This window comes from Periophthalmus magnuspinnatus, chromosome 3 (genome assembly GCF_009829125.3).
Source record: "Periophthalmus magnuspinnatus isolate fPerMag1 chromosome 3, fPerMag1.2.pri, whole genome shotgun sequence".
In the NCBI taxonomy this organism is placed as follows: Eukaryota; Metazoa; Chordata; class Actinopteri; order Gobiiformes; family Gobiidae; genus Periophthalmus; species Periophthalmus magnuspinnatus.
In genome coordinates this window covers 34,595,074-34,608,584 of record NC_047128.1, presented here as the reverse complement: position 1 = coordinate 34,608,584, position 13,511 = coordinate 34,595,074, and the positions used below count along the sequence as shown (strand labels likewise).

At 42.4% G+C, this 13,511-nt stretch overlaps 1 protein-coding gene across 1 annotated transcript in view; it reads left to right on the top strand.

The window, feature by feature from the left end:
• The first annotated feature begins 6,227 nt into the window (after positions 1-6,227).
• igdcc3 (immunoglobulin superfamily, DCC subclass, member 3) overlaps positions 6,228-13,511 on the top strand; it is a 69,166-nt gene continuing 61,882 nt past the window's right edge. The window contains exons 1-2 of the mRNA XM_055230013.1: positions 6,228-6,267; positions 7,393-7,764. Of these exons, the coding sequence (XP_055085988.1) occupies positions 6,228-6,267; positions 7,393-7,764 (412 nt within the window). The remainder of the gene's footprint in view (positions 6,268-7,392; positions 7,765-13,511) is intronic.

Genomic DNA, 13,511 nt, shown 5'->3' with positions numbered 1-13,511 from the left:
ACAAATATTGCTCTCAAATCATGTCTTTTCTCTGGCTCAGATGGAAATAGAAAGTTAAAAACATAAAAGGTATAATATTTCAGTGGAATCAAGCAGGAGCAGGTTTTTGGAGATGGAGTCCAGCTCATAAAAAGGAGAAAATCACTGCAGTTAAAACCAAACTGTAGCAGCACGTGGGGAGTTTGTGGTGCGCTTGGTGTTTGTGTCCACTAGAGGGAGCTCGTGTACCTTGTTTAAGGAGTAAATCCAGTTCACACATTGAGCACAAGCTGACAAACTGCTTTTTTTTTTTTTTGATCTTACGTGTCGTTTCTGTGTCTGTGTCCTTAAAATACCCAGTAGCATCCTTTTGTTATGTGAGCACTTTGATTTAAACTATAATATTATACACAACACAGTCCAGGCCTACTTTAAAAAACAAGCTTAATGAATAAACCCACTCATTTTGGAGAGATTTACCCATTGTATCCATGCACTTAGTCTCTTTCCTTTTTATTATTCTTCTTTTAAATGTCTGATGTGACCAATAACACTCCACACTCTCAACCCAACACTAAACCCACCTCTTTATCCTTCCTCCTCTCTCTCCTTCTGTGGCTTTGCTGTTCTCTTCCCTCAAACTCTGCTGAGAATCCCAAGACTCTTGTTGTAACTCTGAATTAATCATCTCACCAGAGCTGCGGGCGTCTACTTGGAGACTTGGCAACAACCGTGGCTAATTACACTTGGATTTGTACTGCATATTACCTCAATTATGATCTTAATTGGTGATTAGTTAATAAGCACGATTAACGCAGAGTGTATGTGTGTGTTGGCCGCTAGGGGGCGCTCGGGTATAGCCAGAACAGTGAGGCTTTGTTGTAAATGAGAGTTGGGGGTTTGACTTGTTTATCATTCCCAGGTTCACTTGTTCTGAACCATTAGCTTTAAATAAACATGTTATTTGTGTTTTACGCGCGCGCTGCTTGTACATGTCGTGTAGATTTCATGGAACATTTACTGCGGTTTATTTTAATTCATTCTTCAATTTGTATCTTATATTTTACGACCAGCTTTGAATCACATTAAAAAGAGGACTGTTAAGTTTATAATTACCTCCATTATTCCTTTCCGTTGTCCCTGTATATGACACTATGCGTAATTTGGCACACTTTTACGCACGGCCCAGATTGCATCATTTTTGGATTATTACATCATATCACATCCAAAACATAAACACAACCGCGTGTTTAGACCTGATTGGCTTCTCCTCTTATGTATATACCTGTTTTTATTGATTATTCTCTATGCAAAGGTTGAGTCCAGTCTAGTTTGTTAGTGACACAGTGAAATGTTTTCGCAGGCTCCTCATGCGTAAAGGTACAAGTAGTCAGCAGTCGGCTCTTTTGTTCCGAGCGCGTATTGAGTGTGTGAGAGAGGGAAAGAGAGAGAGAAAGAGAGAAAGAGAGAGGGAGAGGGGGAGAGAGAGGCGCGGACGGATGTGGAGGCTGGCTTTGGGAAGCAGCAGAGTGAGAAGGAGAGACCGAGGCAGAGCTGGGATGCTGACAAATTCCTGATAGATGGCTAAAATGGCGAAAGCTTGTTCGACCCCAGTGAACCTCCAAACTGTAGCGCGTTAGCTTTGGAAATGTGATATCTTAAAGCTGGATACGCGCTTTTCTTTCATTTCCACGCCACGTTTTTTAACCTCACGTTGCTTTGCTTGGATATTTCTGCGGGGAGGTGTTTGTTTAAATGGCATCCACAAGGCACCGCCGCCTTGTGTTATGCTTTTGGGGAATACTCCTGAACGCTTTAATAGGTAAGTGCAGCGCGTTTAACTTGGTGCAAAGTGGAGCGGATGGGGAGAGAAGCAGCGCGCTGAGGTTGGTGGTCTCTAAGCCGGACCTGGTGCACGCTGCGGGGGGAACAAAAGTGTGCATTGCTGACCACCACAGCCCTGAACTTGGCCCCTCTGCTGCCTGGAGTGTGCGCGGTGCGTTTGGAGCGTGTGGGACACAGTGGACATGCAGGAGGAAGCTTTGTGGTTACTGTTAAATTGGAAATAGTAGAAGAGATAAGGTTTGTAAAGGGGGCGTAACAGCCATGCTCACACGTGGGGCTGCAGTGCTACTTTGATTTATTATTATTTTTGGAGTAAACACATTTTAGGCACGTGCCATGTAGTAAAAATAGTGGTAGAGTTGTGCTTTGTTTAGATGAAGATGCTAAACTGGTGCTGAAGTGCGTGGATTTGCAGTTTGGGCACGTTTGGTGATACATTAGCTCCTTGTTTCATGGTTTGTGATGAAGCTTTGGAAACATGACGCATAATCTAATCTGTTTTGATGTTTTATAGTTTGCAAAAAGAAAACACTGGGATAGTTTTTGTGCTGTGTGCTAAATGTACTTCCATGTAGATAAGAGAAGTGATGGAAAACCAATTTGGGGATGAGTTAGTTTGACTTTAACACAAACTTAAACATGTTTTTGGATCATGTTTTTATCATGAGTCACAACATCAACTGAAAAAAAGCACTTTATAGCTGCACATATTAGTCTAAAACCATTTCTGATTTACGTGGCTTTGCTTTCCCATGCAGTTTTGAGGCTGATTCATTGGTTTTGCTGTATATTAAGCTATGGGAATTCTGTCACCAGTGCACAGCTGTGAGAGATGACAGTTCTGGTTAATCTAAGTACTTTCATATTGCCTGCTGGGGCGTATATCTGTGCAGATGAAATGTCAACACTGGCCCTTTTGTCCGCCACTATTTTTCATCTTTTATTCCTCGCGAGCACAGGATATTTTCTCATGTTTGTGGCCCCTTGAATTGAAAAGCAGAGGGTCTATTGAGTATTTGCAAAGGGTATAGCCCGCAGAGACTGACAAAAGCCCCCACTGGTCCAATAAAGGATAGTACACCGTGGTCCGTAACATGTTTCGAGGCTCTGCGCTTTGTGATGAGCCTCTTTTTATAAAATGAATCTCTTTTAAGTGCTCATCTTCCTCTGAGATTAGATTCAGTGGGGATAAAACCACTTTTATGACATTCAAGTTGGAGTTAGTGAGAAAAAGAGCGGGACTATCGGCATTAAGATCTCTCACACTCAAGAGTTCAATCTCACCAAAGTGCACTAGATCACTGAGGAATCTGAGAGGAAAGCGCTCATCTGAGGGCACTGTACGCTTTCAATGACCCGGCTTTAGTGTCTAAGCATCTGCAAACCGATACTATCATCTATAGACCTCATTAAAAAGACAGCTTTGTGCGCACTTCAAGGGTTTCTCCCAGTTGCAGTCGCTTTATTCTCCATTTTGCAACGTTTAAAGTTTGGATTTCAGCTCAACTTTTCATACAAGTTATTCAAAGAGACCAAATTGCTTCGTACCGGTTTCAAAACGAACTTCTCCTTAGTTTATTTCATCGATAAATTGCACAGTTTGATTCAAGTATTGTCACAAATATCAGTCATCACGACACATTGTTCAGAAATCCAATACATTTCATCAGGACACATTGGCTTTTTGAACAATGTGTCTTAATTTGAAATGAAACGCTTGATTTTGTCAGTTCGCTAACACATAAATAACACTACTACGGCGAAAAACAGCAGTCAGGGGTCGTAATGTTATGCTCGATCTGTAGAAGTTTACAACAGTTTGTCTGGAAACATTCGTGATTGACGTCGTTTAATGCTTTTGAACTGATTTCAAATCCAAATCACGTGCTTTTAATGCTTTTAAGCAGTCACCTGGCAGATCATTTATCAAACAGAAACCTTTATCTGCTCTCGATCGAACAAAGATTGCTTTTTAAGTTGACGTCTCAGGTTGATAAAAAGAGGATTGCAGCTCCACTCAAACGCTCATTGATATTGGCGACAGTGATCCACGAGCGTTTGATGTGAAGAGAAATTTGCAACTTTATCTGCGCATATGCTCTGAAGACTCTTTTCTGGGGGGGGTACTTGGTAATCCCTGCCTTACCTTTGCCCCTTAAATAGTCATCACTCATGTTGTGTGGAGCAGTAGGTTTTCATTTGAAACTCATGCATCAGGCTCAAGCTTCAATCTGCAGCTCTCTGAAAGAATCCAGTGCATTGAAATTATGAGTCTCCTTTTGACTTTATTGCCACACGCTGCATTTATGTCCTTGGAAGAAAACTATAAAGCACATTTTTCTTCAATGTTTAATCAGAAACTTTATGAATATACTGTCATCGTGATAACTTTCAGGCACATCTCAGGCTTTGTGCCACAGATCTATCCGTCTATGTTTGATGGAGCTTGTCATATACATCTTCAATTTGAAAGAATAAATCGCTCTACCGTGGCAGGATTCCACTGTGTAAGCGCCAGATAAGTGCACAGATTGTATTTGAACCTCTTAGTCCATGAATTAGTCCCTTATTGACTAATTAAATACCAGTTTTTGATCACTAATTGTTTGTCTCATATATGAAAATGTTGCTCCTGTCAGTGAAACTTTCCATCCATCCATCCATAACAAAAAAACAGTAATCATAAGGCTGAATTTCAACTCAATCTTTACTCCAGAAAGCTGTCATAAACCTGGTTACATGTCAATAACTGCGAATAACTTGATATTCCTTCGCACATACTGTCGTTCTGGATAGAAACCCAAAACGTTTTGATTGCGAAAACAGCGTCCAGATGGCCACCGTTGAAATCTTCTCCACAATTCTCATAAAATCGTCCCTCAATTTTATTTATTTAGCACTTTAAAAATGGCTTCGGCTGCCTCAAACGAGAAACAAACGCACAAATAATACAAAACGCTAATAAAACAGCAAGATATTCTGCTTAGCTTGTATTAAACGCCAGGGAGAAGAGGTGCGTTTTCAGTCTCTAATTTCCAACGCTGCCTCTAACGTAGCTCAAACAGGTCCACACGAGTTTCCTCCACCTCTGTAAAGTCGTCTGTTAATGGACAAATCCACGGCAGCAGCTCTGAGTCTCACTGTCAGTGTTTGATTCTTGGATTATCACATTGTGTCAGTCACTCTCTCCTCACACTCGCTCGTGCCCCCGGCTGTAAACATGCGGTTGTCTCTGCTGAGCTTCTGTTCTGAGTGAGTTCTGCTTTACAACATTAAACCTCAACACAACCAGGTGACCAGCGCACTTTTCCGTCAGTTTAAACCAGCGCCCGGGCCATGTTTAGTCCCATCTTCTGTCTTTTTTCGACCGCCGTGAAAGTCTGTAACGTAAAGATAGTGACTGAACAGTTATGGGCAGATGTAGTTGCGTTTTACTGACATGCACTGGGATTATAAACAATTTGAAGAAGGAGAAGAAGAAGAAGAAGAAGACAGCAATATGAACGGCTTAATATGAAAATCCATGCATTTCAGAACATTTTTGCAGAGCGGTTTTAAACATATTAACACAAACGTTTTAATTATATTGCAGTGAAGTGGATTCGAAACAGTACAAATGTCAGTTCAGTGAATCCCTAAAAGGCTCTACACTTTACACATGCACTACTTTAAATAAACTTACCTTAAACTCTTGCACAACCGTTGTAAAGATGCGTTATTCCCTGCTGTATTGATGTTGGGTCAATCTTTCAACCGAAGAATGAAGCGTTCAAAATAATTACCCGTGTTGTGACCTGAGCTTGTTCATAACCTTCACCCTGTATCCTATTAGAGCGTTACATAAGAAGAGAAGACGTGGAGGGCTTGGACTGTGCAATATCTCACTCAAATAACTTAAAAATAGACTTTCCATTGCATTTTATTGTGTCTTTCTGTGTTATATTATAGTCAGTAAACAATAAACACTTTTAATCTTTGCCGTTTAACACGAAAATAGTGAGATTTCTTCGCACGAGGCTGAACTCTGCTCCAAACCGCGTGCGTTTACTGATGAGAAATACATATAACTGATTAGAAATGACTGAATCTTGATCTTGATTAAAAGAAGAACGTAATCTGGACCGGCGCAGGCAGAGATCCATACGAATCAGAGATGCTTTGATACCAGTTTATCCGGGGCGCTCTAAATCCTGTTAGATAAAGCGTGATAGCATTGATCATGATATTTTAGCACGCTACGCCACGGAACTGTCAATACTGAGCTTATATTGCAATACAGAATTTAAGTTTCATTGTTCGTCCAGGCTCTTCCCTCGTTTCTCGCAGGTTCTCGTTGTAACAAACCATCTGCCCCCCATCAGTCAGTCATTTACATAATTAATTTGTCATAGGTTCTACTCAAGATGGCCTCCTGTCATCACCATTTCCACTTTCCCAAGCTCCGTACGCAGACAAAATGTATATTGATTTAGTCCTACACCCCATGCAGTTTACTACCATCAATAGTGAGTCGCTCTGAGAAACTGCCAAATGAATATTCAGAGTTTTAAGTGATATTTCAGGACGTATTGTAGGAAGTTCACTACTAAAATATAATGTAATAACAATTTCCGTGCATAACTAGTGACTTAAGAGCGAAAAACTTCTTGCTTTTAAGTCATAACCCTCATTTCCCCCCTCAATCCTCTTGCTACTTTGCTTCTTGCAGAGTAAAGAAAAAGAAAAGGAGTAAAAACAGCGAGGCTAACGAAACGACACACATCAAAACGAGAGGAGTGGAAATGTTTCTTTGCATTAGGGACCATTTGTGATCCAGGGGAGTGTGTCAATGCGCTCCTTGTCTTCACCTACAGCGGGGAAGTCTTTCTGGGGCAGGAATTTGAGGGATGGAGCGGGAGGTCCTCTTTTCTGACCCCTGCCCCCCTTAGCCTCCCCCCTCCGTCCCACCAGATTCCTGGGCCTGGGGCAGCGACTGGTAGTGCTTAGTCCATCAGCAGTTGTAACATGATATGCACACAGCCCGCTAAGCCCCTCTTTTATAGTCCCAAGCTAGGTCAACGTGTTTACATCCACTGTTTATTGTCTCAGGCTGCTCTAAAACCAAAAATAAGACAATCAGACCATTAGAAATTTAACTTTGCGCTCTTAAAAGCTTTTGAGCGCTGCTTTATTCAAATAGGAAATCCCAGATGGTGGTGCCACCGTGAGACGAGGCCATGCACGTGTTCAGTTTATACAGGTACACTGAGAATACTCCTACTGCATAGATCTATAGACCGTGTATTCCCCTGAGCCTGTAGCCTGGAGGTAGCTCAGTCAGGCCTTTTAATTCATTAGCCACAAGAGCTAGCTCACTGTGATATGACATGAAGCCAGTTTGTTCAGAGGTAAGCAAAGGAAACACACACCTTTGTCAACCTTTGCTGTAGAAAAACAGATGATCGTGGAATATTTGTATGATGGCTCCCAAATAATGCCTGGGCTTGTGTTTGGAAAACTAAATCAAATTCTCCTGGGTTCCTCAAACCTTTCTACTCATTGTTAAAATTATGCAACATGTCGTTCCAGATCCATGTAATGAGGCTTTAGTGGCGTCGTTTCATGTGCAGTGTCTGATGTGTCTGTGTGTTGCAGGCGTGACGTGTGAAGCGGAGCTGTCCTTCACGCTGGAGCCCAGTGACATCATCGCGGTGCAGGAGCAGCCCCTGATGCTGCACTGTCAGGTGGTGGGCATCCCCCCCATCACCACACACTGGAGGCACAATGGTCTGCTGCTGCCTCAGGACCAGGAGCACACCACCTTCATCAACGGCTCGCTCCTCATCGCCAATTTCCTCAAGACCAAATCTGACGGCACGTCCGACGAGGGCGACTACGAATGCATGGCCCAGAACTCGTTTGGGCTCGTAGTGAGCCGCAAGGCCCGAGTACAGGCAGCGAGTAAGTACGACTGCTCCAGCGCTGTTAACAATCATCTGTACACACAAACATGATATTTCAAATGAACCTTTGTCTCATCAGAACATCACTCGACCTTTGACTGTGAAGGGTTTAGCAAATGTGTCCACAGGAAAACTTCACTAAAATATCATGTCATAATGAAGTTGTGTCGTCCTACAGAGCAGCTCTGGCCTTTGAGTTGTACATTAACAAGCGCTCACACTGAGCTCTGAGCCGTTATGTGTGAGAGCATTAAACTCAAAGTCACCCGGCAGCCATTTTCAAAGGCATCAACAGAAATATTCTGTGGCTCGACTCAAGTCTCCAGTTTGAAGTCGTTCTATTTCAGCATCTATGTTTCAGCGTTGTGTCCAGGCTCATTAGACTGGGTTTCTCATGCTGTAGGAGACAATCCTCCTCGGTCCACTTTAGCTTTAGTGTCTCTTTTGTGGCGGCACACACATGCAGAGGCTGTCTCAGCGCTCTCTAAATTAAAGTCATCATGGCCTCACAGCCCTCTGTGGACATGCTGCGCTCTGCAGCTCTGCTTTATTGATATCAGGCTGTTGCGTGCAGTGCTGACTTAAGACTTTGCAGATCTCCACTTTTATATATTTTCTTACACAGTGATGGACAATGGTTGAGTGAAGCCTGTTGATCCCTGAGCTGTGTGTAGTCAGCACACTGCTGTGCTGTTGTAGCCAATAAGACTTTTCCACCCAGTGGGAGGAGAGGTTAGCACGACGCCTCACTGACCGAGGGGAGAAGTCACTTGTGTTCAGGGCTGCTTCTGTCAAACACATGCAACCTTTTAGGACCCCCTGAAGGGACTTTCTCTCAAATGTCAGCTCTATCCACTACTTTAACACATTTGTGTTCAAGCTGAATCAATATTAAACTCCATTCTGCATATACTGTTCATTATTTGCACACTACTGTATTTCTATATGAGTCTTTTCTATAGTGCCTTGGACTGTAAACATTGATTTATCAGTAGCAGTGTCCTCTTTTAAATTAGAACTGAAACACTTATTTGACTCGTTGGCCAAGTTCAGCTCATCCATGTTGTAATGATTGCATTTGGCTGCTCATATAGATCCTCTGAGCTCCTTGTATTGATTAGCAGAGGTCTGACAGATTACTGAAGATCAGAGTTTGACCCCTGGCCTTTGACCTTTGGAAGCGTGCCGGGCCGTGGTTTTGGACGAGCGCTGAGCGAGGAGCCTTGTTATAATGATACAGTGTTTCTCTTAATGGAGTCTGGGCAGAGGAGCTCCTCCAGAGACGCTTCACAGAGAGGCATGAGAAATGAACTTGTGAGTGTGAAATGTCCCTGTATTATCTGTGTGTCCCTGCGTCCCCGTGTCCCTGTGTCCCTGTGTCCCTGTGTCCCCGTGTCCCTGTGTCCCCGTGTCCCTGCACTAGCACCAGTCGCTTGGTAATAACCTCACTGGGGCTTCCTTCTGACTGATGCTGCTCCTTGTTTGTTTTTTCATTACACACATTAAAGCCCTTAGATAAATTGACTGTTCGTGAATATTTGGGTTTATTTTTTTGCAGGTTTTGCAGATTTTCACTGTCCACTTGGATTAGCATCACCCTGTAGCCATAGCGCTCCATATTACCAGCTAAAGTCTTTCATTTGAGCCTTTGAAAAGCCTTCTTCTTATAAATAAGCTCATGCTGTTTGTGGCGTTTTATCTTCCTGGCTGCACCACTGCGCCCAAAACTCAGAAATGAACATAAATAATTCTGAATGAAGTCCCTCTCTTTGACAGAAATAGCCCAAAACTTGAAAAGACTGTAACTAATGTTTGCGTTTGCTTCTTTCCTCTTTGTATTTCTAAGCTCATTATTGCAGCGTTATGCTCCTCGCCGCATCCCTCATTTGAACTTTTGTGATGTGCGATGACGAAGCCTTTTCTTTTGTCTTTCATTAAACCCAACCACCTTCTCATCCCGCTCCTTTCATAAATCCACTTTTTATTTTAGCTTGACAAGCATTTGTGTGAGCTCGCCACTGGGCGCTTATGTTGCGACCGACTCCCCGTGGACCTGCTAAATCGGTGGCCTGTCCAAGAATTTGCTTTTTTTCCCCCTTTTTCTTCCCTTTAAATATTATCTCTTGTGCTGTTTTTTTCCGCTCTTTCCCCAGTTCGCTTTCTCTCCGATCTCGTTATTAGCTTAGGTTCAGGAAACTTTTCATCATGTGGCTGAATGACAAGGCTGCAGTGGACCCCGCTCGGGCTCGCTGTCGCTGTCGTTCTCCCCTCCCCCTCAGTTCACCGCGCCGCCGTCACCAGGCAACGCTCTACAAAGGCCCCCTGTTACAAAATAGCTTTTTAGGATCAATTGAAATGACTTGCTTTTGTCTTTTTTGTCCGCAATTAATTTGAAAGAGTTGATGCTTTGTTAATAAATAATTCATTTTTCTCCCGTTTATAAAAGGAAGGAGGTAATTGACACCGGAGACTCCATTTAAGAGTAAAAATAAAACGTTTGCAAACACGAGATGAAGTGAGATTCAAAAAAGATGCAGTCAATGAAACAACTGGGCTCATTGTGCAGCTTTGGTCCGGCCGTTTCCTCTGTATCTGTGTGGAGGCAGATGAATGATGATTGCTCCTTGTTTAGTCTTCATGTTGTCACGGCAAATTGTACAGTGTTATAATGGCGAGCTTCTCAATGAGACTTTAATGAAATCGCGGGACCCAGGGGGCTGTAAGGGATGGAACAGGAGGAAGATGGAGGATCCCTGTAAAAATGTCTGACCATAAACACATGCCTCTCCTCTGTGTGAATTTAAACCCTCTCACGGGTCTAGATGGAAATTACGACCATTTATTGCACAAAATGGGAGTCGAGAGCGCTGGGTTTTGTTTGGTAAATGGTTTTTTTCATAAGACTTTTCCATTAAAGAACAGCAGCAGATTGCATATTCTTTAGCGCGGTCGTTTTCATTTGCTTTGACGTTGCTTTTGTGCTGGATTCTGCTTCTGACATGACCCTCTCTCTTCACTGTCACGTGGCATTTGAACCGTGGGAATCATGTAAAGCTAATTAATTACTACTGTGACCATCAATAATACGACAATACACAGCAGAATAGTACTTTTTTGGGATCAATATTTATCCTAGTTGCTTTTTTCTTGCACTAGTGGGAAAAGTCTGGTTGTTTTTCTGTAGAGAGTTGAATTATGAGCTTCTATGATTCAAACTACTGCAAGATTTTAACAATATTGTACTTTAAGAATACTTTTTGAGGGATAATTCTGCGTTATGGTTTAGTTTATTGTCAATATTTACGCTACTTGCACATTTACACTTCGAAATGTGTTAATGTGACAGGCCTATACGTGTTACAGTTTGATATTATGGGATTACTGTATATTTAAAAAGGTAATTACATGTTAAAATACGTTAAATCCAAGCCTGGTGCAGGATCAGGAGATGGGTCCCCAAGTGCTGCTCTGCTCCTCACAGGTTGTTCCAGCTCCACACTAAAGACTGGGTCAAATGCAGAGGATAATTGAACATATTGTATTGAAAATAAACGGCACCTGATCAAATGTCGCCAAGTCAAGACAAATTTCCCTTTTAGGACAATAAATGATGCCTTTGACTTGTTTTTAACGTGATTTATCAAAGAGCTGCTGTCAGTTTCATCCTATTTCTCTGCCTATATCGATACCACGTTATAACTACACCTTAATTAGCCTTAATAACAATAATTAACACCTTTAATTAACTCCCATAAATCACTTAAAAGTCTGATATTACGCAAAACTGACTCTTGTATGTTCTAATGCTGTTTCCTCCTCAAAAACCAGAGCTGGAGTTGTGTTTTATTTCATTTTCGCTCACTTTATTATTCGTCCGTTACATCTCCAAAGCTCAAAACACTGTCCCACCCTGTGATGTCATCAAGTGGTAGTTTTCACGTTAACTCCTCCTCCTTTTTACCTTTAGTTCAGTACAGATTTGCGAGGATTTCCAGGGTTTGAAATGATACAAATGATTCTAGAAATGAAGGTGTGTGGAGTTTAAAAAACACAGCGGAGCACTTCCTGTATCACCACACGATGACATCACAAGGTGGAACAGGGTGTTTTCAGTTTGAGAGAAGAACTCGGCCGAAATCTGCGGGGTTTGTGCGTTAAAAATGTGTCAATGAAACAAAAGACAACCCCAGGAAACAACAGACAAATATAGGCCCTTAAAGTAACATTATGCTTTAAAAATGTGGGTATTATAAACGTTTGCTCATATATCTGTATTTTTTCCATCATCTCTCCATCCTGTCCTCTTTTTCCTGTGCATCCATCCCTCCTTACACTGTAATACTGCTGTGTGGTTGTGTTCTACCCTCTGTGACCCCTCTGGGACCACCCCGAGCCTCGTGGCCTCATGCCTGGGCAGCTCTCTCACATCTTCACATCTCCTTGAGCTTCTCTTTGTCTGTCAGCCAAGCTCCGCCCCTTTGCATGCCCTCCACCCATCTCCTCCAACTCCTCCACTTAATATAACCTGACATTTAAACATCACGTCTCATTTCTACATTTTAATCCTGCAAAGTTCATGTGAAATCCGTCGAACATGTTTGTCTTGTAGCAATAATCGTAAGTGAGATAAAGTGTATTTGCAAATGCTTATTAGTGTTTTTCCGCCCGCTGTGTGGTCAGAGCCTCCATCTGTTGAGCAGCATAAGATGTTTATTTTTAAATGCATATATTTCTTTATTTTTTTCATCTTGCAGACCCGCAGAAGCAGTGTAATTACTGCACACCTGCACAAGTAATCTTCACATGTTCCTGCCAGCGCTCACATGTACAGCTTTATTTTGAAGGACAGTGGTAGAAACATGTTAATGTAATTCGTATTTTCAAAGTGACTGGAGACTTGTTTCTCATTGGCTGTTTGTGCTGGTGCTGGAGGAGATGGATAAACACAGTGAAATCCCTAATGAAAGCTGTGCATATTTGCCTTGCCACACGGCGCACACTGTCTCCTGTGGATTCGTGTCTGTTTATCCTGATGCTGACATGTCATTGACCTTGAAGCCGTGAAAAGCATCGAGGGGCTGCTCATAGTGGGCCTTTTGTCTTACATTACTGATTACTCTTATTGCACTGTCACAATGGCTTTCACTGGAGGAAACATTGTTTAATGGAGTCTCATTCAGAAACACTGAGGAGTCCTCATTATATAAGTAACTGATGGATGAACTGGCTCTTCATTAATTTATAATAGCATTACCATACATTAGCGCGCTGTGCGCCGCTTTGTTGATGCTCATGATAGGTATAAGATTCCTCTAGGTGCTTTGATCTCACACTAACTGCATTGGTTTATCTTAAAAAAATCAAAGTAGAATTGAAACCCAAGTGCAGCGCTGCGTCTCAGTGGTGACATGAGCCACGTGCTCTGCTCCAACAGGCAGCTGCCATCAGAGCCTCAGATAAGACTGATGCTGCTCCACCCAGAGCAGACACCATTATCCTAAATATATCTGTTGTGTAAACAGCCAAACGGAGGCAAATCAAGCAGCTAAACTGAGCTGAGAAGAAGAAGCTGAAGAGCAGCTGGTTCAGAATATCCAACAGCTCAGACGCATTTTCCCTGTTCCTCCAGGCGACAGTCGTCACGCCAAACATGCTCATAATCTACTTTGTTGTGCTTTAAATCTCTTAGTGAGGAATAACAAGTGGCATTAGGTTTACATATGTGTCAGGCTCAGATATGCTTCA